A 25700-nucleotide genomic window follows, 5' to 3' on the forward strand; every position below is an offset into this window, starting at 1 on the left:
GGCTGGTCTGCCACCGCTTTGCGCTGTTTTAATCTCTTGGGGTAAGTCACTTTTCTTAATATTTGCTCCCTTGTAGGCTCATTTTATTGGAGAAATAACTTTTTCCAAGATGTTCAGCTCAGATTAGGAGGAGAAGGTATCTGCTGTCAAGTGTGGAACAAGTGAAATGTGCTGCAGTAATGAATGGCTGTAGATAATCTGCCTCCCGTGTGGGGAAACGGCAGCGGTCTGTTGTAATCTCCCTGAGCACTACTTGCTTACATACCAGGGCGTTAAGAGGTGGCTGACCCTCTTTTCCCACTTTGTGTCAGACAAAAAGAAAATGTGTCCTGTGTTGAAATAATTGATTATACAGAATGGAAGCGTAATGAGCCTGACGCAGAGTGAGTGTTTGACAGCTGGTTTACAAATTTAAAAGAGCCTACACAGTCTGATCAGTCTCATTTCCTGCATGCCGGTTTTAATTAAATAGAGTGAGGGCTGTGCACTGATGGTAATGACTCTATTTCCTTCATTTTCCAATCATGGAGTAGGCAGACTGCTGCAAGCTATTCATAGCTGAGCTGTGTGAGGTTGTAAGGTGAAACATTTGAAGTGCTGAGCTCTGGTATATGTTTGAGCTGTTCCCCGATGCCTCCTAAATGTGGGACTTTGACGTGTCGCCCTCTGAGATAATTATGTTTAAATGATATTTTTGCGTTCTTTAAGTAACAGTGTTTTAGCATTGGTCATTTATTATGTATAATATGAATATAAGTGTTCTTGAGTAGAGCAACAGTAGAGCTTGTACTGTACTGTATTTAAAATCTACTGGGAAAATGTGTATCATGTACTTCATGATGGCTGCAGTAACAATAATAGCAAAGGACAGACTTGTATTGACATTGTTATCATGGCTAACACATGTTTGGTCTCCCCCCGCCCCTCCCCCTGGTGCTGTTGGCCAGGTCTCCTTGAAGTGTTCCAGTCATGGCTTCCAAAGTCATACCTTGGTATAAGAAGAAGCATGTGAGCCAAGTCAAAACCGATTACGCTTGTCATCACACTCAATGTGTTGTCAAGCAGCAGCAGATGCAGCAGCAAAGGTATGAAGGTGGAATTCACCTGCGACTTTGAAAAGCTCTTGCTGCTTTGCCACGTAGAGCTAAAGACATGCTGAGGGGCAGATCTGACGAAGGGGGGGTCTTCATGCTCCTGCTGCATATCCATCTGCTTCCTGGCTGGCTGTCCGTAGTTCTTCTGACGTCAGATTTAAAGCTGTGCGGGGGCCAGATTTTAACAAACAAATCAGACCGTTACAGAGCGATGAAGGCTAATAATGACTGCTATGTTCCAATTAAGGAGATTTTGTAAATCCAAACTCGGGTCCAAACCGTCAGCCAGCAAGCTCTCCATCCACAATCAGACCTTTTTGCCTTTATACCTTTATTTTTCTTGACTAGACGTGGTCATTTGTTAAACATTATCTTAATCTTTCAACAAATTAAAAGCATTCACATCCATAACTTTTCTGTCAAATTCATATTCAACTACGCCAGACGTTGGTTACATTTCATGTGCATCCCATATATAGTTTTAACAGTTAATTATCAGAGCAGGTGTGGGTTTTTTTTCCCTCCAGCGTTAGTTAATAATTGACTGTATTTTGCAAATATTTTAAAAGCAGACTTAGTGGTTTTATGTGTTTGTGTTTCTAGACGCATAAATAGGTCCAGAAAACATTCTTACCATTACTTCCATTATTTTATGACTCAAACTTGAGGCACAAATGTTTATTGTTTCTACAGACAGTGAGAAATATGCATAATGTGTGAGTCAGCAAACTCATTGTTGACGAGAGAAAGGCTCAGTTCAGCTGATGACAAGGCCGATCCAGTCACTTCACTTCGTGGTATTCAGCGGGAATACATATTCATCCCTCCGTGTGATGCTCTTTGTTCCTCTGTCTGAAGTTGATTTAGTTTGAGGAGGAAGATGACGTGTCCTGTGTGTCTGTAATCTTGGAACGTTTTAAAATGGTCACCGGTGAGTCTGTAGTCCCTTTTCAGTGTCCTGGACAGGGCTACAGATAATGCTAGTGCTACTGATGCTCTATAGCTTCTGCCAACAGTTTGTGGAGACATGTGTTTTACTAGATTTCTGTTGCACGCTTTAAAAAAAAAAAAAAAAGCATTGCACCCTACCTGGCTCTTAGTCCAGCTCTGCTATGCAACGTAGTTACGCTGAACTTGAGACAGGCGTTGAAGGCTGTGCTAGCTTCGTCATCACCAGTGATGGGGGCAGAACATCCGAGTTCTGATCACCGGGTCATCCCATAGAAAGCTGCCATGTTGTCATGTAGCCCCTGCCTTATTTCAGGGGCCGCGTGCCCCTCCCCTGAACCTGACCTACATCTGAGGCCAGTGGTCAGAGCTGCAGATACTGATATCACCACTAAGTTTCTCCATGCGAGTGATTGGAAAAGAAAAACATTTTTTAAGTGTTTTTAAATGCTAGTTTTTTTTTATACAAAACACGTCGGGTTGATCAACCGTGTGAACGTATCCTTTAAAAAGAGTTTTTTAACCGCTATCAACCTTTTCACAATAGATGCAGTCCAATGAAAGTGCACAGTGAGGAGGTGGCAGCAAGTCTGTGTATCAGCTGTCATAAAGGGGAATAATGACATATCATTAAGATATCATAAGAAAGGATTTCTTCAGGATACTTTATAGCTGGTGTTGGATTTCATTATATTGGCGATGCTCCAGATGTGGTCTCCATTAACAAATACAGAGGAGTTACACCATATTAAGTCCATCCATATTAAACTAAAGCAAATTAATACAGAGTACACATATTTTAGACATTTACAAGACTTACGAGGCACCATTATGTACTACTGTATAATTACTTCAAAGAAAACTTCATGTGGATCATGTGAGATTTTAGTACAGCGGCTGCTTCTGCAAAACTAAAACCCGAAGGTCCGTTGTGGTTCTTTTTAATGCCTGTTTTCTAATGATGGACCTCCTCCCGACAGGAAATCAAGCTCTAAATCGGTGACCCAGGTGCAGGCCCAGGCCACAGAGGCTATGGCGGAACCAGCGTATACCATACCGGTGTTCCGGCAGAGGTGAGTTCCCATTGGCTGCTGCCGCATGTCAGGCTATTTTAGGTGTAAGGGAATACTGAACTACAGTCTAGCTGAACCCAGTCAAGACATCTAATCTGCAGATATACTGTATTCTTCCAATTCTGGAAGTTTAGTTCCTGCTTTACTTCTAATCGTGAGACGGAGATTAGATGGAAACTGCCATGTAGATAAGGTCGAAGGGCTCGAAATGAATTATTTTACTCACGTGTAGTCGTATATGTACGTAGCTGGTTCCTGTATTAGTAGTGGATCAATTTAAATTGTGTGTCGGTAGGACGGCTGAGGGGACTGAGGAGTACCAGCGAGTGAGCACGAATGTTGAGAAGGGACTGACTGTTATTCAGGAGGAGCTCCACAGGATGAGGATGTCCACCAAGGCCCAAGTGGAAACTCTTGCTCTCCAGAGAGAGGTAAGCAGCCGACCGCACAACATCAGATATTTCATATCACATATATTTGAGATTGGTGATTCAAAGTGTTCTCCGGTTCGGTCGACACGAAATTGAGATAACTGTTTTGGATTGGAAGTGATTGTTTGTTCTGTCCAAAGAAACGTTAAAATCTGCGACTCATTCAAACTTTAAGAAAGACTAATAAAAAAATTGAACTCATCTTGAACTAGTTGCTTGCTTTTGATGATGTCATTGGCCTTGTCAAACAGACAGACGAGAGCTGACAACATTTGATCAATATTTCTCAACAGTGAAACATTGAATGTGTCTACTTTTATCATAGATGGTTATACAGTAATTATAATCATTTTCATTTAAAACATCATTGAATACTGTGAAATCCCTCAATCTATGTATGATTGATGCTTTATAGGTTTAGATATGGGTTTAGAACGATGCACTGTGCTGTATACATTCACTTGACACAGTTTACGCTCTCCAGGTTAAAGGCATGATGACCAAGAGGGTGGATTTGTTGGATGACATCCCCAAGATGCCGGACTTCCTGGTGGCCTTGCGGCCCCACACCGTGTGGGAGAAGACTCCTGTCAAACTGTTCTGCACTTTGCAGGGAAACCCGAGGCCCCTTGTCAAATGGTCAGAATATTCACATCTCATGTCATCGTGTCAGATTAAGCAAAACCACATTTAAAGTATGTCGTATTTAAGCTTGCAGAACAACTTACCAGACGAGTCACAAAATACACCAAACCACATTCCCAATTAACTTAATTACCGTGTTTTACGACGGTAATTTATATTTTGAGGTTTCGTTTAGTTGTTTTGCATTTTTCTGGGAAGAAAAACAGCTTCGAGATACCCAGAAAAGGTTTGTTAGCGTTCTTTTACCCTTTAATGCCAATCTACGATGTTCAGCATACCCTCCCAGCAGCCACCACCTTGTAAATGTCTGCTGCTATTTAAGTACACAACACATGTCACGTTATTGTTGCATGGCCCACCAGAGAGTCATATCCCCATACACGCACAGATATTTTGCCAGTTTAAAGTGAGAGCATTTAGGTGTGAAGAACGCATCACCGACTGTTGACTGTTTGCAGGTATAAAGGAGGAGTGCCAGTCGACCCACTTAGCACCCCAGGAAAGTACAAGATTGAAAACAAGTATGGAGTCCACAGTTTGATCATTAGCAGGTACGACACAAACACAAACTCTGCGGAGAATAAACTGAATGTTCTTCAAAACATCACACACAGCAGTTCTGCCTGGTTTCAGATGAGAGAATCCTGATCTCACAAGTCGGAAAGATGTGTAAAAGTACACAAAACTGCACTTTCCCAAGTTTAACTGTAACAATTCAACCATGTTATCTGCCTACCACACACTGCAGAAATCATATCAACACGAGGGACACAACCGTGTCTTGCGCAGCCTTTTCTGTACACAAAAAGTACGAAACCTTGAAATGTGTGAAATATAAAAGGATGTGTGGGTACAGGAGGAAAATCAAACGAGCAGAAGGAGTTCAGAGGTGACTATTGCAAAGCTAAATAATCTCCTCTGTGACTCTTCACCTTTAATGTTTAATATTTTAGCCTTCTGCCTTCACTTTTGGTGTCAGAAATGAAAAGACGGGTGGCTGAAGAGGGAGAGGGAGGACTGTTAGATGGAGGGCCAGGGCCGGCCGGCTGGCCTGTTCGTCATCTTCAAGACTCCTCAGCTGTTGGTGTCGAAGTGCTGACCTTTGCGTCATTCGAGCCATGAATTCCTCCCACTGCTCTCTCTCTCTCTCTCTCTCTCTTTCTTTCTTTCTCTCTGAGGCATTGAATATCTCCGGTCCTCCGTCATTGCATTACAGGGTCAGCGAGGAGACCGACGTTTATGCCGTTTTAAGAGTTTTCTCACTCAGAGTCCGAGTGAAAAGCTTCACTAGAAGAAGAACTCAGTTTATGTCCCCCACAGCTGAGAAAATGGACCGTCTTTTAAAATAGTTCCGTCCAGGCTGAAGGTCACATTTCTTCCTTCTATTCTCACCCTCAGACGCCTCTTCAATCGCTGTCACAAGGGCGCCACTGCCTTGGTACAGCGTCCTTTCGGTGCCCTCCCAACATGTGAGATCACTTTTCAAAAGAGGCAGTACACGATGTCAAACATTGACTTAAGGACTTCACAGCCTCCCTTGAAGAGCCACCGACGTGTTGTTGTGGAAAGAAAGAGCTTAACTGCTTGTCTGACTGTATAAGTGTGCCAAGACGTTAAGATGGGCTCAGTGTTCAGCTGGTTGTTCCCTCTCTTCCCGCTCAAATCCTTTTTGTCTGACATGTTAAATGTGGACATTTTTATGGCAAAATGTCCATTGGAGGTGGGCGGGGGGGGCGCACACATACATATAGACACACACACACTTTTACAGTGACAGTTTGCTTTGTAAACAGCAGTGTGATATATAGAGCCTTTTTTCCCCTGGGTTTTGCCTCTCAGGCCACATTACTGACTGCTCTACCTGTTATTAGTGTTTGGGCTCTCGGGTCTATATGTAGCCTGAGAGGAGGACCTGCAGACACGACGCAGGGCTTTAGTAAAACATAATAGACTCTAAAAGGCAGTAAAAGACAGCGCTCCCTTTTAAAGTTGTTGTTGCCGGGTTGATACTGATTTATTTAAATGCACAAAGTAGTATTCACATGATTTCAGGTTTATGGTTTTGTCTCCTAAAACCAAACCTTCACCTTTGACTTCTTGACAACAGTAAAACATGTATTTTTCATATATATTTATCGTATTTCAATGTTTAGCCTCTTAAAATCAAATTATCCCCCTTATATTTCCCCTTAAGTAGACTTTAGGTTGAAAGTAGTCAATATATTCTGTCTAACAATCAACATCAGACATATTTACTTGTATCGAAAAAGTACTTAAGAAATATCTCAAGTAAGATAAACCCTGTTTATGACATAAACACACAGCACCACAGTTTAATTGATGCACATAAATATTCAGAATAAAACATGATATTGGAACATTTAATATGGAAAGCTTTGGATATATATTCACACATTCATAACATGTTTCCATGCCGTCTGGTCTTGTAGGTGTGTTGTGAGTGATACTGCCGAGTACAGCGCTGTGGCCACCAACCAGCATGGCACGGCTACCAGCAAGGCCACCGTTACTGTGAAGAGTAAGTCGTCCTCTTGTTCTGTCTCTTTACTTCCTCAGACTTTATTCACCTGTCATGTTTCCCTCTGGAATCACGGTTTTCTTTTCTTCACAGGGGCAGCAGGAGCCGGGGAGTCCTGCCATCTTGGTCTAGGTGAGGGGAGAGAGAGGGGCCAGGAGCTGCAGGGATTTATTAATTTATTTGGTTGGAATCAGGCCCAAACACAATCCGTTGGCTACAAATAGCAGTGCATGTGAGAAGCCTGATAAGCAGTGGAAACTGTTGTAGGAAGCTGCCGAACACAGACAGAGTAGAAACAAGCGCGCAGTAAATAGCATTCATACATTCGTAACATTCACGTCATCATGTCCACCATTAATACAGACAGTCTGTGTGCTTCAAACAGACCACAATGTCTCCTGTTTGGACCTGTTAGCGCAGAAATCCCCTCGGTCCAGTTAGTGATTGAAAATGTTTTCATCAACTAGTCTACATTTTCCTGGGGACCCTCCCAACGATCTCTTGTGGTCCCTGGGCCACACAATGAGAGCCACTTGTGTGAGACAGCAGTTCCTAAACAGAGGTCTGACAATTCCCAGGGGTCCCTGAAGGGGCCCCTAGCAGTTCTATCCCCTAAATGTGCATTTATGAGTGTATTAAATCTAATTTTAACTTTTTACGATTATGAGATATTTCCTGCCATCCTAACTCCTCTGATTAGGGGGTCCCTGGTATTCTTGGCCGGTTTTAAAGGTTTATTACCTTTTGAATTGAAATGTAGAGTTTACATCCACATGTAATATAGTTGTATTTTTATTCTGGACGTCCACCTTAGAGATATGCAACCCAAATAGACTGTGTTTCAGTGAATATGTCATGAAGTGTAAATGATGGTTAACAGTGATGTTTCACCTCCTGCCCAGTGCCCCATCTCACTGAGATCCATGCCAGTAAGCTGGAGGTCACCCTGCTGGATCGGTTCTCGGTGACGTTTGGTGTGGAGGGCGGCTCCGTCAGTCTGGTGTGTAGCATGGTGGTCGTCCCCGACCTTCCCAACCTACCACCCCTCGCCCAGTGGTACAGAGACGGTGAGACTTTCAATCATTCTGGTATACAGTCCACGACTTGCTAAAGGACACGTCAGCATTGTTATTGCTTTTCATTTATTTTGATTTAATTCAAATTATCCTCTTTTCCTCAGAGTCAAACAGCTGGTTGTGTGTTGTTTTTGGTCGCTCCTCACTGTGTCTTCCATCTTGTCTGCTAACAGATAAACTGCTGAAACCAAGTAAGCTGGTGGAGTTGGCGGTGGGTGGAGGTGCGGCTCGTCTGACGCTGCCCCACCTGGCCAAGGACGATGAGGGCCTCTACACCCTCCGCATCTTTACGAAGGAGGGCACAGCCGAGCATAGTGCCTACCTGTTCGTTTCAGGTAGGATACGTCTCGTCGCCACGTTGATTTTTAGAAACTTTTTACAAACCAGGTCATTGGGTCACGTTTTCTTGGAAATCTGCTGGATTGTTTAATTGCAAACAATCTATCATCCCTCCTTCTTCCCTTCTTACCTTCTGTCCTTGTGTCCTTGCTCCCTAGATGCCGCTCCCTCTGCGGCCGGGGCCCCTGGTGCACCAATGAGTGTGAAGGCCTATGACATCAACTCGGACTACGTCCTGGTTGCCTGGAAACCCCCCAACACCGTGAATGAGGCGGCCATCACCGGATACTTTGTGGATCGGTCAGTCTGCGCCCTGAAAACCCTTCAGGTTTCTTTTTATAGCACAGAGTTGGCTCACTAACATTATTACAGTCAGATTAAAAATTACACTGCACTTAATGCCAAGGAAATGATTAAGTGTGATATTATGTCATAGCACTTACTTAAAGCTGCACTCATCAATAAGTTTTTGTGTTGACCTGTATTGTGAAAGGGACAAACCTACAGAGAATCAACACTCTTTTAGCCTCTTTTAGCTCAATCGTTTTGGTCTGGCGGCATCGATTAATTAATTCATTAATTAATTAAGTAAAATGGTCGAATACCTTCTGGTTCTTCTATGTGAGGATTTGCTGCTTTTCATTTGAAACATTTCAAGACGTCACTTTGGGTTTACAGAACTTGTGATGGGTAATTTCACTATTTCTTTGACATTTCATAGACTAAACGATTAATGGATTAATCAAAGACGCGATTGACAGAATAATCAGTGATGAAAATAGTCGTTATCGCTAATAGTTTTATCTGAGAGGTTTTGTTTTCGGCTGTTGCCTAAAAAGAAACAACTAATGCAACTTTAGCTGAAAAAACATTAAAGTTTAATGTCTTTTATTTACTTTCCATTCATTTTTGTTAGAAACAGAGAAAGCTGATCTTTCCTTTACACAATTGAAAAACAAGCTTCATTATGTTTTGTAAATGTTGATGCTGCTGCTGCTGCTGATGATGATGATGATGATGGTCCGGTGTGTAGGTGTGAAGCCGGCAGCGACACCTGGGTCCAGTGCAACGATGCCCCAGTGAAGGTTTGTAAATACCCGGTGCACGGCCTGAGCGTGGGCCGCTCCTACCACTTCCGGGTCAGAGCCGTGAACAGCGCCGGCACGAGCAGGCCGTCACGCAAGTCGGACAAAGTGACCGCCCTCGACGCTGCCGAGAGCGAGAGGCTGCAAGGTACCGAGGAAGGTAAATACCAAATGCAAACCGGCGGGATACGGCTGTTTCCTAACGGGCCTGTTGTTGTTGTTGTTTCCTGCAACAGTGATTAAAATCGAAGGAAAATACGACATAGTGATCAAGGACGATGACCTGGAAGGTACAGTAGTGTACAAAGGCTGATCTGGGTTCAGAGATCTGCTTTTAATCCTTTAAAACCACTTCATCGTAATCCCAAACAAACCAAATGCTAACCCCATGTCCCTCTTTCCAAACCCAATCAGCACCATCATCAATAATCATTCACTGAGTCATACCGTAAATAAAACTGCAGTTTCATTTTTAAAAGAAGTAAATATTATCCGCATTCGTAACATCCCGTCAACGTCCTCATAGCCGATCACAGAGGCATCACACAAACGTAATATATGAGGACAAAACAGGCTTTTACTGTCTCATATTTCTGAAAACACATCACAATCTGGAGAGTAAAGTCAAAGTTTTGAGAAAAAGTCAGGATTATTTTCTCAATCTTTTCTCTTCTCATGTCAGAATTATTTTAGAGATTAAAAATCTGACATTGTTCTTACTTAGTTTCAGGGTTTAGTTTCATTTTCAGCCATTTTAAGAAAACTAACCAGCTCTGAATTCTGTCAGAAACATGTTGTTCACATTCTCAGAGCGGAAATATTTATTTTTGCGTCGCTTAATTCTTTCCCATACAGCTCTGATATCTATGCAGGATTTACTTCATTACCTCTTGATTGTATAGTAGGTCAGTAAAACATTAGCTGACACCAGACAAGGTTCTCTCAAATGTCAGAATGCACCTATAAACACACCACAATGGTCTAAACTTTAAGAATCAAAAAGAGCCCTAACATCTTGACCGTCACATCAAAACTAATCTATCATCTTCTCTAACTTGTTGGTTCTAATGCTCCACACTCCCGTCCTAACTGTCGTGGTGCCATCTTTGATCTAACTCCACCTCTACGTGCTTTAATCGACTGAAATTGTTTTTGTCAATTAAACCTCTTCAAGAGTTTTCTTCCTTCTCCAAAGTGTGCCGAGTATCTCCTTCTCTACTTTAAAGCCAACCTTTAACACAAAAACTAATTTAGAAACTAAACAAAATAATCTCGACGGCATCTTTTTCCACATGAGGCTACTGCAGAAGTCCCACGTTTTACTGCAGTGTACTCTATTATACTCTTATTGCCAAACTTTATGGACTCGATTAAAGAAATGAATACCTCTGTATGTATCTGTGGAGGTACGGAGGTTTTCTTTTTGTTGAATGCCAACAAAATAATAATTTTCTCTTTGTTAAAAAAAGCACAAAGGACACATTTTACCAGCCAGTACAAAAGCAGATTAGAATAATGACCAGAATATTCAGTGTTCAGCCAAAGAAACCCTGTATAAGAGAATACGTTGTCTGGCTAAGACTAGTAGAGCACATGTCAGCTTGAAAGGGGGGCAGGACTTGAGCTCTTTATTTTAATTAGGAAAAGATGTTGCAGTCATCCAATCAGGGATTCATTCAGTTGTACACTTTTTAACAAAACCTATTAATATAACATTATGAAATACATTATTTAAAACACTTCACAACCCTCAGTTAAAAGAACACATGATGTGGGACTTCTGCAACAGGTGCTGGTGTTTGTACTTTAGGCCTCAACACCGTTCACTCCCAATCTAGGCTATGTAACTATCCCGGGGGAGCCCGCCGATGTGCACGCATCCGAGATTTTCAAATCGTACGTCGTGCTGAGCTGGAAGCCTCCCAGCCCTCGCGGACGAGCTCCGCTGTGGTACGTCATCGAGAAGGTGTGTGTCGCTTCGCCTTTGGACATCCATTTCCCATCAATGTAGCCCACTTTTACTGTAATGTAGTGAAACGATGAAGGAGACGTTAACCTCTTAAACTCAGGATTTTCCTTTTCAATGTCGCTTAACGTTAATTCAGACCCCAAAATTACATGTGTTTTTATGGCTGCACCATTGTGTCAAATGGAAATATTACAGATGTCTTATGCATCATTTTACACACACATTTCCCCAGAATTCATCCTGATGCGTTGGACTTTTTTAAAAATGTTTGTGGGTTCGAACACAACGCGAGTATGTAAAGATGGCTTCACTGTCCATCAGAGTTTAAGAGGTTACATGTGTTTTTTAATCTCATGTAATGTATTCCAAGCACATGGACATGAAAGCACTTGAAGCTCACCATGTGTCAACAGCATTGTTGGGGCTTCACTTGTTTGCAGTCAATGCAAAATCCAAATATGGCCACAAAAAAGACAAATGTCACAACTTCACATAAATAATTGACAGTCAGTTGCAGCTAGAAATGTAGTCAACAAGAGCCCAAATTATATATTGGCAGTATTGATATTACCAGTCCATAATGGTACAGATATACAGATATAATAGTATCTGCATATATGCAAACATTTTATGTAGTGTATAGTTTAACCCCTACTTCCTTTTGTTTATATAGTTATAGTATTTATGATCATTTAATATTCAAGTGAAATGTACTCTTGAATATTTATTGGTTAGGTCATGTGTTCGTCCTGCCTCCTTATACATCCTCGTCACAACTCTCTAAGCCCAGTCAAGTTTGAGGACCCCGTGTTTTATTATTGTTGCAGACGTATCGTCATATTTGTAAGACTCTTAAATAACAAAATGTGTTATTGGCCCCCAAAAATCCAGTCTCGCGTGGGCTCTAGCGGGTGCCCAGTAATAGCAGATTCTCTGTAACATAATGGTGGTCATATCTTTTACCATTCTGACACACACACACACTTTGATATTATATATATTGATATTTCAGGTTCAGAGTCCGGGTATGGCCAAATTAAAACTGCATTGAGCCCCAACAATGCAAAAACACATGATCTCCAGCCTGAAAGCTCCTCCTTGTGTTTGTGCTACATTGATGAGGTTGTCGCAGATGGCTGTACCTTCTCATGCCCCCCCCCCCCCCTCCCCGACTCTCCCACAGTGCTTAGCAGGCACTGGAGCATGGCAGCGGATCAACACAGCAGTCAAACTGCACTCCCCTCGTTACCCGGTTTTTGATTTGCAAGACGGGCAAAAGTACCAGTTCAGAGTGTATTCGGTCAACATGTACGGCTCCAGCGAGGCCTCCGTGCCCTCTGAGCCCATCCAAAAGGTCGATGAGGATGGTAAGGGCTGGGATCAGTGCACACTGTCATACAAGTCCAATACACACAAACACACATACACAAACACACAACTTGTATCGATGGAGGAAATCTACAGTGAGCTGTGAAGAAATGGTATCTGCAAAAAAAACACAAAAACATGAAATGCTCATCTTGACCTCTTGTTAAAGGTGAATCACTGTATGTTCCAGGTACTGAGCTGCCGGTTGGTACGTACAGTTTAATGGAAACACCTTTTAAAAGCACTGCTGTAACGTCACAACTTAGTTCTGTCTGTCCACAGTGGGTGTGTGTTTTAACCATGAGTGATGAGCAGAGCACACAGGAAACATAACATGTTCATTGTATTGTTCCCTATTTAAACTACAGTACCAGATGTGCCTAAAAAAAAAAATATATATATATATATGTATACATGTTCTTGTAGTTTAGGTCTGAATTGTTTTACATTTGTGTTTTAGATAAAAATGTCCTCCTTTTCCCATTTCAGCATCAAAACTTTTCACTGCAGCATCTTGAACTCAACAGTATTCAGTAAATGTCCGTAGAGAGGCCCAGCTGAACCTCTCCTTAATCAAATCTCAGTCACATCCCTGTTTAACTCAGGAGCCAAGCCAGTTTCACAGACCCAAACTCACCCTGCTTGTTCACATAATGTACAATGACAGCTCACGCGTCACTGAAAACACCACGAGGACGCGCCTTTGAGTAATGCATGTTTTACAAGTGGCAGTCATTTTGATTTTCAGATCAGACCTGCAGTAAGTCACATTTACAGGTAATAATGAGTGTTTCTGCTCTGTGTGAAGCAGCTGGGTGGGAATCAGTACATTCAGAAAACCCAGAAAGTGTAGAAAAGTCAGGATCTGAATCATCCTGATGTGGTGAATCAAGCCCCCTTGGTTCTTACTTTGTATATATGTGCATGTAGACGCTCCTGGATCTCTTGACTTTAGATTTCAATTTTTTAACACATAAATTGAAGGCAAAATACACATTGAAATGATATAATAATATAATATAAATATTATTGATAATGACATCTTTACCAGTGTTTGTTAATAACCTCTCCCCCCCTCCCCCCTCTGAACAGGCGTCCCCTCTGCCCCCGGTCAGGTTGTTGCCACCAGAAACACCAAGTCGTCTGTGTTTGTGCAGTGGGAGGCCCCCAAACATATGAAGCACCTCATGGGATACTACATCGACGGCCGCGTGCTCGGATCCAAGGAGTGGTTCCCGTGTAACCACAAACCCTTCAAACACACCAGGTGAGTGTCCACAGCTGGAGTCAGAGAGGATTTAGGACCTTAACAAAACCACTTCATTATCTTTCTATCACATAAATGCTCTGCGTATCTCACATAGTGTAGCTACAGGGACTTTTATTAACTCTTGTTGACAGTGTTTGCGCAGAGATTTATTGTGAAATATATGCAGCTCGACAAAAGCTTTTACATTCTTTGCAACTTAGCGGTTTTGAGCAAAAAGATCCTAGATCATCATAAATGGAAGAAAAACAAACACAACTTTTGATCGAAGGTAGTTCAAATGAACATTAAGTGTGTGTTTGTCTCAGGTTCGTGGTCCACGGTCTGATCCCGGGGGAGAGCTACGTGTTTCGTGTCCAAGCCGTCAACGTCTTTGGTCTCAGTGACGAGTCTCAGGAGTCCTCTCCCATCGCTGTGGAGCCCGCCCTCGGTAAGAGCGTTCATAATAAACTCTGTTTGTATAGCCCTCGAGCTAAAAAAAAAAAAAAAAAGGTGCTTTAAAATGCTCCTAAAGCCGGTAGGTTTTTGGTTCTCGTTGGATGCAAATTAAAGACAAATGGTAAATATGTAACTGAAAACAAAAGATTACCACATGTCAGAAACATGATCAAAGCTGATGTTCGGTGTGGCTCATTTCATTATTCTGTCCAGGCAAGGGGGTGGAATATGGTATGTATGTAAATAGTTGTCTTCATTTTCTCCCACCTGACTCACCCACTTTGTCCACTTTGCATTATGTGTTTTCATCACAGAGCTGCATATTTTCAACGTCCCTGTACACAGTAGTAACAACATGCACAAAGATCACAAAACACACTTGTACCATATAAAACTACTGCACAGTTACTCAGCAGCAGATCTGTTAGATGTGCTTTTTAATTTACGGTGTGGAGTCGTGGAAGGACGTATGAATGTAGTTTGCAAAAACAAACGCATGAAGCTCACAGTTAACTGAAATAATCAAATGCAGACGGATTTTTCTCATCGCCAGCGAAGTATATTAAACATTAAATGTTATATGTGATTCAGCATCGCCCAGCGCTCCCTACGGCATCACCATGCTGAGCTGCGACGGCTCCTCCATGACTGTGGCCTGGAAGAGTCCCAAACACTGCGGCGGCTCCAAGGTCAACGCGTACTACGTCGACAAGCGAGACGCCGACACTTTGCTGTGGAAGGAGGTCAACCTGGCGGCCGTCACAGAGAGGATCTGCACTGTGAGTCGATCAGACGCAAAATTATACAATGAAAACAACTAATAGATGTACGTTTGTTTTGGAAACTCTCAAATAAAACATAATAACTCTCCAGGGATCAGGAGCTTTAGGTCCGGGGTATCTGAGCAGTTATCCATTTGATCTCATAATCACAACACACACTCTCTTTGTGTATCTTCAGGTTGACAATCTGACGGAGGGAACCTTCTACGAGTTCAAGGTCCAGGCCGGTAACCTGGCCGGTGTCGGCGTGCCCTCGGCTCCCAGCGCCCCGATGAAATGTGAAGCTTGGACCATGGACGAGCCAGGTGGGAGAACCTCTAACATAATGCTGACAGCTCTGTGCCTTTCTGTTAACCCACTAATGAATGACAAGTGTGTGAACTGGAGGGAAGACGTCATCTTTCAGGATGCCAGATCGGGCGTTTAGATACCGTCGGTCTTTCCTGGTTCCCCTGTTTTTAAGTGTGAATAAGTTTACTTTACTTACACCAGAGTGGCTCTTAGCTTCTTTAGACCAACAAATGTGGCACTGAGTGCTCTTGTTTGTCAGTCCAATGCCCCAGAAACATATAAACGTTATCAAATGTATAAAATCTATTTAATGAATGGCTTTTCTGTCTTGTTCTGATTGACTTTATTGTGAAAATGTGACTTTACTGTCAAAAACAAGCATGAGAAGTGTTGGAGATCTGTTGGTTCTAGATAATGATGATCTGATAACATTTAGGACGCAGGACGTCTGTAGATTTTCCAATTAGCTTACTTTTGTAAAAGCTTTTTTGTTCTTCGATGACCAGGCGTGTTCTTGTCCTTTTTTAGGCTTTGAAAATCATATTATTATAAGCACAAGAGTCGCAGAAATGTCAGACGTCTCTTTTGGTTCCTGCTCGTGTTTTTTAATTTTTTATTTCACCTCACCTGCAGGCCCAGCCTACGACCTGAGCTTCAGCGAGGTCAGAGGTCACTCCCTGGTCATCCTGTGGAAGGCTCCGGTCTACACCGGAGCGAGCGCAGTCACTGGATATTTGGTGGACATGGCCAAGAAGGGCTCGTCAGAGTTCGTTACTCTGAATCAGGAAGCTGTGAGCCACCGTTACCTGCAGGTAAGAGGCCGACTTGTCCGACCGGAAATCACGCTGCACTGAAACTGTTGGCCACGGGAACACGTTCACATTAACAGACTGTAGCATAAAGACAGCAATGAAAGCAGTAAATTCAAAGTGTGAACTAGAAACTTCAACGTGTGACAGTCGTGCTACACAGTACAGATGTTTTTCATGGTTTCCTGCAGGTGACTGGTCTGGAGGAAGGTGAAAGCTACGTGTTCAGAGTTCGTGCTGTCAATGCATCCGGAGTCGGAAAAGCTTCCCAGTTGTCTGATCCGGTCTGTGCCAAAGCTCTTCCAGGTATCGCCAACTTAACAGTGCTGACTTCAACTGCCAGATGTGCTGGATTTATTCTGCGCCGCACCTTTTATATTAACAAAACACCAGCTAACATGACCACCAGCCTGACGTTTAAAGGGCAGTTTGGTGTTCGGACTGCAGTCTCATAGCTGACATGAATCGTCCTGGCACTTTCTGATAATGACGTAACAATGAAGTAGTTAAATTATTTATTGAAATTACAATATTAGACATCTGTCAAACTAGAAAGTTTAAATATTTTAGAATCGCTGACCTAAAGATGCAGAAACCACGGTTTTAGACGAATCATCCCTCCTAAAAAATATTACATTTTTAAAAAGTGTGAAGTTCTACTTAATTAAAGGTACATTTATACATGATCATGGTACGACAGTGTTTGTTAAAATGTTAAACTTATCTAATTTTCTCTATTGTTGACTCCTTATAGGCTTCTTGTGACTAAAGGAGAACTTTAAAAAATACATTTTTAGAAGTATTTTGTAGCTCAAAAATATTTTATGAAAATGAATTTGGCATCACTGCAGGATGCTTTGACACCAACATATATTTCCAAGTGAATAATATGAAAATTCTGTATCCTGCTGAGGTGCAAAGAAAAGCCAAATTATGCCTCAGTATATTCTTGCTGTATTTGGACCCGAGTGTTTTTATTTAAGATATATTTTGAAGTTTTTCTGTGGACTTTCTCAGTGAAGTGGTTTCATGTTATTCATGTTCCCAGGCACCCAGGAGATTGTGGCTGGCGTGGACGAGGAGACCGGAGACGTCTTCCTGTCTCTCGAGGCCTGCGAGATCTGTGAGACGTCCAAGTTTGTGTGGTCGAAGAACTACAAACCCATCGGCGACTGCCCCAGGGTCGCCGTCACAGCGAAGGGCAGAACGTAAGCTCGCTGCGATCCTCAACACGCCGCGGAGGCTTCAGGCAGAGCTCAGCGTTTATTTATCTTCTTGTTTGGTCGCAGAAGGAATAAAATAGTCTGCAGCACAGCGGCACTCGTAGATGCAGCAGAGCAAACAGTGCGTTCCTCCCTGAAGGCTTCGTCAGCGTGTCCTCACTGAACTCATGATAATAATAATAATGATGATCAAAGTCATGGGATTTAATTCTAGGACCTGATATTGTGGACATCTGTGAAAACATCATTAGAGTTTGGAAAAGTTATGGCACTTAAGCAAAGGAGCAATTTACAAAAATGAGCCTTAATAATTTCTCAAAAGTTTCCTAGAAATAACTACGTAATCTGGAACTAAAATACTGCTAAAAGTTTTGTTATTTTAGTTAGTTCAGTTAGTTGTGTTGAGTTTGAAGGCAGTTATTTATGTTTCAAGTGCGTTTCCTTAAAATAACTGCTCAATTTAAACCTAGTGTTCATTCATTTATTATTGTAAACCTATATTTGTTGAATTACGCTCGCCTGTAGAGAAATCTAACACTTTTGCATGTTCCACTGACTCACTAAAAGACTGTAGTTGTGTTAGCTTAGCATTGGATTGGAATTAATTAACTAGAAGTGTACTAGCTGAACTGAAAATAGAGAGGAAATGTACAGATCCATAAAATAAAGCACCAAAAAAGTGAGAAAACTGAGTAACATAACATAAACCAGACTGCAGTAAGAAAACACTGCAGACTTTGTATTAAAATTATGACATTTTGGGTGAATTTAATTGTAAAATGCAAGTGAAAACTGTGGTTTCTCCGTTATCGTCTGGATGGATATAATTGTGTTGACCTTAATGGATATTTAAAAGTTGCTGCGTTTGTTTCTCAGCTCCAGACTGACTTTCACCAACCCTGATAAAGACGATTTGGGCAAATACTCTGTGGTCGTCACGGACACAGATGGAGTCTCTGGCAGCCACACTCTGACTGAGGACGGTAGGTCGCGTAGTTACAAACTAAAATGTTGGAAACAGCTTTTTAGTTCTTCTTTGTTAGGCTTTGTTGTGATGGTTTGTTTCCTTGGATCTGTTCTGCAGCGCTGAACACCATGCTGGAGCTCAGCTACGCCATCAGACATCCCAGTAAGTATCGCGTTAGCAGCAGACCTCCTGCATCGGTTAAATTACCACCGTTTCCCTAATCATCTCACCTGCGTGGTCTCTTGTTTCTGTGCAGTCGTTCCTCTGAAACACGGCCTGAACTACGAGATTCTGGAGAAGGGTCATGTGCGTTTCTGGCTGCAGGCCGTCAAACTGTCCCCGTCTGCGTCCTACAGGTTCATCGTTAACGACAAGGAGGTCACCAGTGGGGAGGTAACGCTTCCTCAACAGTCATATTGACTACGTTTCAGAGTTTCTGCAGCCCAGTACTACATTATATTGAGAGGTGTTTGCCAGGTTTGCTTCCCGGCTTTGTTTGAGTTGTGTCATCAACTCCGTGAGATCATCTGACCCACTTAGGTTGTTGTCAAGGAAACCAAACAACCACAGCAGCGTCGTACCTGTCAAACAGCCGGCGCTAATGTCACTATTAACCCTCAGGTTTCCTTCAAATGGATCACATGACTCCTGAATAGAAAAGCACTGAATATTTAGCTTTTCTAGCATTTGTCTGACCTTCTACCGTGGATATATACAAATGTATACCTGCTGTCACTCTCAAATTGATTTATAGGTCTTTAATGTCGTGACTAACTGATTCTAAGTTATTAATGTGTATTTACATCAGTAATGTTTGTGAAGTTGATACTGAAACCAGTTTAAATTTTCATGTACGATCATCATTAAGTCAATGTTTTCAGGTAAATATGTGACTGATTGGGTCTTTCATGTTTTATAATCCCAGCAGTTTGTCATGTAAAGATGTAATTGAGATCTTAAAGCCACGACTAGAGATTGAACCCCCGAATAAACAAACACGCTCAGATTTGAACATGACTTCTTGGTGTACTGTAAATCTAAATATTTTCCTTGTTTTCCTCTCAGGGACAGAAGATCAGCCACGATGTGGCCTCGGGAGTCATCCAGATGACGGTGGATCATTTCACCAGAGCCAACGAGGGCACTTACACCGTCCAGATCCACGACGGCAAGGCCAAAACCCAGAGCTCCCTGGTCCTGGTGGGAGATGGTGAGGCTTTCTTCACCCTCATATCATTAGATTAGTTAGATTAAGTAGCTGAACAATGTTATTTATCAGATAAACACGGTACAGTACTTTACAATACTGTGTGAGACAGGTTTATGTATGATTTATACAGAATTATTGACTTTTTAGAGAGAATTTTGTGTATTCTTTTGATTTGATTTGAAGATTTAAGTTCATATTAATGTTAATATAACAATGAATTCTATTATAGAAGAAGCTTTATGACATTTAAAGAAATGATTAAATGATTTTCCAGTTGTTTTTCTTTTGCACACTAAGGTTTTCTTAAACCAAACCATGTGTTGTTAATAGTTTAATTTACCGATTATTGTAAGCAGCAGCATCGAGAGAAGTAAATAAACCACCATGTATGTAACTTGGTGGTGTAATTGAACAGTGAATGCTGATCATGATCCATGTTTATTGTTTATGACGTGTTTTTCTGTTTCAGTGTTCAAGGCTGCTCTGAAGGAGGCCGAGTTTCAGAGGAAAGAGCACATCAGGAAGCAAGGTACCAACACACAGAGTGACCTGGAAACGCTCACGAGGCTCAACTGCCATTATGTAGTAAACTGCACTTCCACTAGCAAAAGCTCTTAGCTGCTAATCAGAGTTAATTATCTGTCTTAAGAGTGTAATTTCCTCCAAAGAGGTTACAGTATTCAAAAATTGTAAGATATGTCAATGAAGTCTGGTGTAAAAACATTTTTGGTTTGGATGCAGGAATGTCTTAACGAAAAAAATATTGCACTTAAATTAAAACAAAACTGGCTTTCTCACTTTTATATAGTGAAATAAAATTAGATATTTATGTGTTATATTTAGAAGAACACATTTAGGAGGATTGTACAGCCTTGGCAGAGGTATACACGCTTTTACTTTTTATTTCATGTATTGTTGCTCTCTCCTAATTTACGTGATTCCACTTCATTTCATTTCAGGGCCACATTTCGCTGAGTATCTGTATTTCACTGTCACTGAGGACTGCACTGTTATGCTCGCCTGCAAGGTAATGTTTAAATCACTCACTGTTTCGCCTTTCGTATCACTTGGCATCAAAACTGATCCTTGTGTTTGTGTGTCAGGTGGCCAACGTGAAGAAGGAGACGACTTTCCATTGGTACAAAGAGGACGATGAGATTGTTCCGGAAACTCCTCCTAATGTCATGTCTGGAGCCTGCGCTCTTCCCATCCCTCTGGTAACCACTGAAGCTTCTTCATTAAATACTCCTCATCAGAGCTAACATTTAGCATAAGCTATAGGTTTTTGTTGTAGTTGATTTGCATTTAATCAAACTGATTAGTTGAGTCACTCTATGAAGCAATGTTAAGGAGGATTTTCTCAAAATATGAAGCATTATTTTAAAAAGTAAGCGCTGTTTTGAACTGTTTCTCTGTGTTGTGGCTAAAATAACATGAACACTATAAGGTGTCTTATTTATTTTCTAAAAGTTTTATATTCATCTCACAGTTTTCTGTATGTGCCTTTGTTGTTCCAGTTCTCCAGAAAAGATCAGGGCGTGTTCAAGGCCGTGCTCGGCGACGACAGAGGAAAGGACACATCTGTGTTTGACATTTCAGGCCAAGGTGCTGTCTCGTTGTTGGGGGGGGGGCGGGGTCACTGACTTTGCTGTTTATTCTTATTCTCATAATAAACATGTTTTCATGTATTTTGCCGTCTTTCTTTCTTTCTTTGGTTTGCAGTGTTCGACGACATCATCAACGCCATCGCTCAGATTGCCGGTGAGTCTGATGGATAAACATCATCCGTCTCCTTCGTGTTGTTATGAATGTGTTCGACTGGCTTGTTCATGGGTAGTAAAGAGGATGAAATCTTTGCAACATAACTACATAGTGTGTACTTTAAAGTAGTATAAGTACACAACTGACTGTGTTCTTGTGTGTTTGTGGCCGTCAGGTGCGTCTGCCTCTGACCTGGTGCTGCAGTGTACTCCAGAGGGCATCAGGCTGCAGTGCTACATGAACTACTACACAGAAGAGATGAAGACCGTCTGGAAGCACAAGTACAGTTTGATTTAAATACTTGACTCCACCTAGTACATCACAAGAGTACAGGATTCAAATATTTACTTTTCCAGCTGAGATGTAGCAACATTTTGCCAGCTGTCGAGCTCCTTTTTATGTAAACCTGCCGTTTGTAACCCGCTAACTGACTTCCAAACATCAGTATCATCTATAATCTATATTCACATCCTAGTACAGGGATGTAATATCAGTTACAACACACACACACACACACACACACACACTGAATCTCATCAGGCCAAAAATGTTAATGACTACAAGAACTATGAGAGCTATGCCAGGTGTTAATATGTCTGTCTGTCTGTCTGTCTGCGATAGGTGCACGATGCAGTCACCAAACTTTACTCGCGTGTAGTTGAGATCAAAATGAAGTTCGAAGATGAGTGTGGTCCGAGGAAGGGCGCAGGAAGTAGTAGACTCATGACTGCTGAGTACTCTGAGATGGTTTCTAGTTATTTTAAATCATTTTGTTTAGTAAATGTGAAGCTTCCTGTTTGAGTCTCTCCTCTACATTCATGTCCCTCTACACACCTTCGACAGGGTTTTCTACTCTCTCTCCTCTACTCAGATATTTTTTCTAGATAAGGTTCCTCGTCAGTCTGTTCGTGGTTGTTTGTGGTTTCTGCAGCCATCTTTGATCTCTGTGATCCCCTGCAGGGAGAGTAAGATCGCCTCCTCTGAGAAGATGAGGATTGGTGGCACAGCGGAGATGGCCTGGATGCAGATCTGTGATCCGTCTGACAAGGAGAAGGGTCACTACTCCATCGAGATCTCGGACGGCGTGCAGACCCACACCAGAACCTTTGACCTCTCCGGACAAGGTAAAAATCTTCCAACAGGTGTCTCATTGATGATTTCTTTTTGTGTTATCACTCTGTATCCATTAGATTTGTTTACGTGAGTTATTTATGTGTCTATTTTTACTTTAAAACTGTCCGTTGTCATGAGAGTATTTTTCTTTCTGCAGCGTACACCGATGCCTACGAGGAGTACCTGAGACTTAAGTAAGTTTTTTTGACAGTACAGCAGTTTGCATCTTTGAATTTTATCCAAATCATATTAATCATGCCGACATTCTTTTTGTCTTTCAGGGCAGCCGCATTTGCTGAGAAGAGTGAGTATATCATTATTTATTACACTGAGATTACTCGTGTATTTATTATTTATCATGAGCTATTTAGGATTTTTTTTAAATGTTTTTAAACGTTTTTAAAGACCCGTCCAGCGACATTCTGAACATTTTCAGATGAGCAGGCGAGTTATTTGCTTTCAAGTCAGTTCAAACAGTTAGAGCTTTACATTCCTCCTCTTTCTCCTGCTCAACCTCCTTCACTCTGCGACAGGAGGACTCTTTTAAATCTTCAGTAAAGCAGAGTCGCGTTCTTCTGTTGTCTGGTCAGTAACGCACACTGTGTCGTCTCTCCTCAGACCGTGGCAGAGTGGTCGGGGGTCTGCCTGACGTGGTCACTATCATGGAAGAGAAGGTGAGGATCCCTCAAGTGAAACATGCTGATATAAATCAACACTGTGAGATGACAGTTATACACTCACTTCAGGTGTTTTCATTATTCATCATTAGCAAGCAGTAATAAGGGGCTGGACTGCCCTGGCAGCATTCCTATATGAAGATAGCAAAATAAGATTTACGGTCTGTCGCTTGCTCTTATTTTTATGAAAAGTAAAAAGATCAAAAGAGGTAGAAAGCCTTTAATGAGAGTAGAGGGAAGATATGCAGAGGTGGTGATGTGAGGTACTTTCTAATATGTTGTAAAGGGTCAGTTTACCCAAATTTCTTCAAATGTATTTTTTGATTTTGTCCGTAGCAGTTTTAGGACTTCTCGTCTGTGTTGGCATAAAACAATAAGCAACAAAATAGTTTAGTTTTTTATCTTGACAGTAGTCGTTCCCAACTCAAGGTCCACTTACTAACTTGTTCCGGAGCGAAGGAGGAGAACTAACTTTGTTTTATTTTAATACTTTTTAAAAACTTAAAGACGTGAAATCATCCTGTAATTCACAAGAAAGAAAAAAAAAAGCAAAGATTTGAAAACAATCTTCAAAAATAAACGTTTCTTTAGCAGAAATATATTGTTTCTGCTTTCATATCCTGTTGCGTCCCCTCAGACTTGGGGGGGGTCCCGACCCCCAGGTTGGGAGCCAGTCCTCTAGGGATAAGTGGGTTTTTTATAATGTTGTTTAACTTGCCTTTTAATGGTTTTTGGACATTTTGAAAAGTGGCTCTGTGGATAAAATCTGACTTGAGTTGACTCTCGACCCCCTCCAGTCTCTGAGCCTGACCTGCACCGTGTGGGGAGAGCCGACCCCTGAGGTCTCCTGGTTCAAGAACGAGCAGGAAGTCGCCTCCACCGAGCACACCAAGGTCACGTTTGAGGGCGGCAAGTTCGCCAGCCTCGTCATCACCAAAGTCACTCCCGAGGACTCTGGCAAGTACAGCATCAACGTGCGGAACAAGTACGGCGGCGAGTTCGTCGAGATCACCGTCAGCGTCTATAAGCGCGGCGAGCAGATCCCCGAGCCCAAACTGGGACACCCCAAAACGCCTGCTGCCACACCAGCTGCTACACCTGCAGCCACGCCTGTGCCGCCAAAGTCCCCAGCTCCCCCATCCAAGACCCCAACCCCCACCCCTTCTAAGTCCCAGACCCCAACCCCTACTCCCTCTAAGGCCCAGACCCCAGCGTCCATGAAGAGCCCAACTCCAGCCTCTACCCCCGCTTCCACCCCGATCCCCAAATCTCCAACCCCGACCCCTAAGTCTCCAACCCCTACTCCATCTCGCGGCGTCAAGTCGCCCACCCCACCCAGATTCATGAAGTCTCCGACCCCACCGAGGAAGTAAAGGGGGGAAGCGTTTGCTGTTAGCAAAGCTGAATCATAGCATGAGTGTGAAACCATGAGCTGTTACTGTAACGTTTCTGTAGATGTAGTCACGTTTAAAGTCCCTCTTTCTTCTAACAAACAGTAGATGTCCTTTTCATTTCATATCATTCAACTGGTCGCTGTGGTTTTGACACAGGTGGGGAAAGAGCTAAGAAGAGGGTAGATGTTTATGTTCGATGTTTTAAAAGCTGCACCTTCCACCTCACAGTGGAATGCCTGTATACATTATATGTGGATGTTTAAGGATAATTCCCTTTTATTGCATCTTTGGTCACATTTACGCAGTTTCACTTGAGCATGAGACGACCGAAACGCTCCCGGTTAGACAGACTTAATTTGGAAGAAACGAACGAAGACAAACGGTCCGTCGTGGACGACTTTCTGCTTCAGCTTTGACCGACGTACTTCCCGTGGTTGTGCGCACAAAGTCTCCTGTACAATGAGGGTTTGTTACCGACTCGTCAGCCGTGCTCACTTTTGAGTTTTACCTCCAAATAATCGCGATCGTGCTTCTTTATTAATGTGTATTTATGTTAATCAGAACCAGTAAAAAACGAAGACCAGAACTACGGAAGTAAGACCAGAGTTGTTATAAACCTGAATTACCCTTGAAGCTGGATGACCTGGGAGTTAGCAGGCACAGAGCTGAGGTTATGTTGTCATTACCTGGGTGTGAAATTAAAACCAGACACCAGATTATTTTTTAGTTTTTTTTTTCTGGGACGGTTAATTTACCAAGAGCTCCTCTTGTCCCGGGTAGCCTTCATCATGTGTAATGAAGCCCGCCAGTGATCCTATGAATGAAAGTATTCACCTCCTGCCCTGGTCTCTACGCCAGAGAGGTCTGTCTGTGTCCCCCAAATGCTTTGTGATGGCAATAAACTTTACTTATCAACCTCCTCCCGTTGTCTTTGTGAGTCATGTCTGCGTCAGGAGGTCACATGAGTCCTGCTGCAGCGCTGAAGACAGCTCAGAGGAAAACTGTGCACGCACTGTGTTGAATTCAAGTGGACTGCATGATACCTGGATAGGTAAACAAACCTGCTCCTGCTCCTGAAACCCAGGTGAGCTGAGGTGGGCGGAGCTTGTTGCAGTGAGAGAGCTGTCAGTGGAGGGAACAGGGCAGGTACAAGCAGCTATTCGTTTGCATAGACAGTTCAAATCCACACCTTAGCTGCTGC

General features: G+C 42.3%; 1 protein-coding gene across 1 annotated transcript; it reads left to right on the forward strand.

Moving 5' to 3' along the window:
- Nucleotides 1-25419, forward strand: myom2a (myomesin 2a). The gene is made up of 38 exons (XM_070912459.1): nucleotides 1-41; nucleotides 948-1085; nucleotides 3023-3115; nucleotides 3411-3546; nucleotides 4031-4185; nucleotides 4650-4742; nucleotides 6642-6730; nucleotides 6824-6862; nucleotides 7633-7797; nucleotides 7980-8141; nucleotides 8304-8445; nucleotides 9179-9378; nucleotides 9467-9520; nucleotides 11069-11196; nucleotides 12383-12566; nucleotides 13660-13834; nucleotides 14143-14264; nucleotides 14486-14503; nucleotides 14864-15051; nucleotides 15233-15359; nucleotides 15979-16157; nucleotides 16346-16460; nucleotides 17203-17362; nucleotides 18254-18360; nucleotides 18462-18506; nucleotides 18601-18737; nucleotides 19410-19554; nucleotides 20024-20083; nucleotides 20514-20581; nucleotides 20658-20771; nucleotides 21072-21159; nucleotides 21277-21315; nucleotides 21491-21596; nucleotides 22276-22439; nucleotides 22586-22622; nucleotides 22710-22732; nucleotides 23047-23102; nucleotides 23903-25419. Exons 2-38 carry the CDS (start codon nucleotides 970-972, stop codon nucleotides 24476-24478), a joined length of 4605 nt encoding a protein of 1534 aa, XP_070768560.1. The 5' UTR covers nucleotides 1-41; nucleotides 948-969; the 3' UTR covers nucleotides 24479-25419.
- Nucleotides 25420-25700: the final 281 nt, after the last annotated feature.

This window comes from Enoplosus armatus, chromosome 2 (genome assembly GCF_043641665.1).
Source record: "Enoplosus armatus isolate fEnoArm2 chromosome 2, fEnoArm2.hap1, whole genome shotgun sequence".
NCBI classification, from domain to species: Eukaryota; Metazoa; Chordata; class Actinopteri; order Centrarchiformes; family Enoplosidae; genus Enoplosus; species Enoplosus armatus.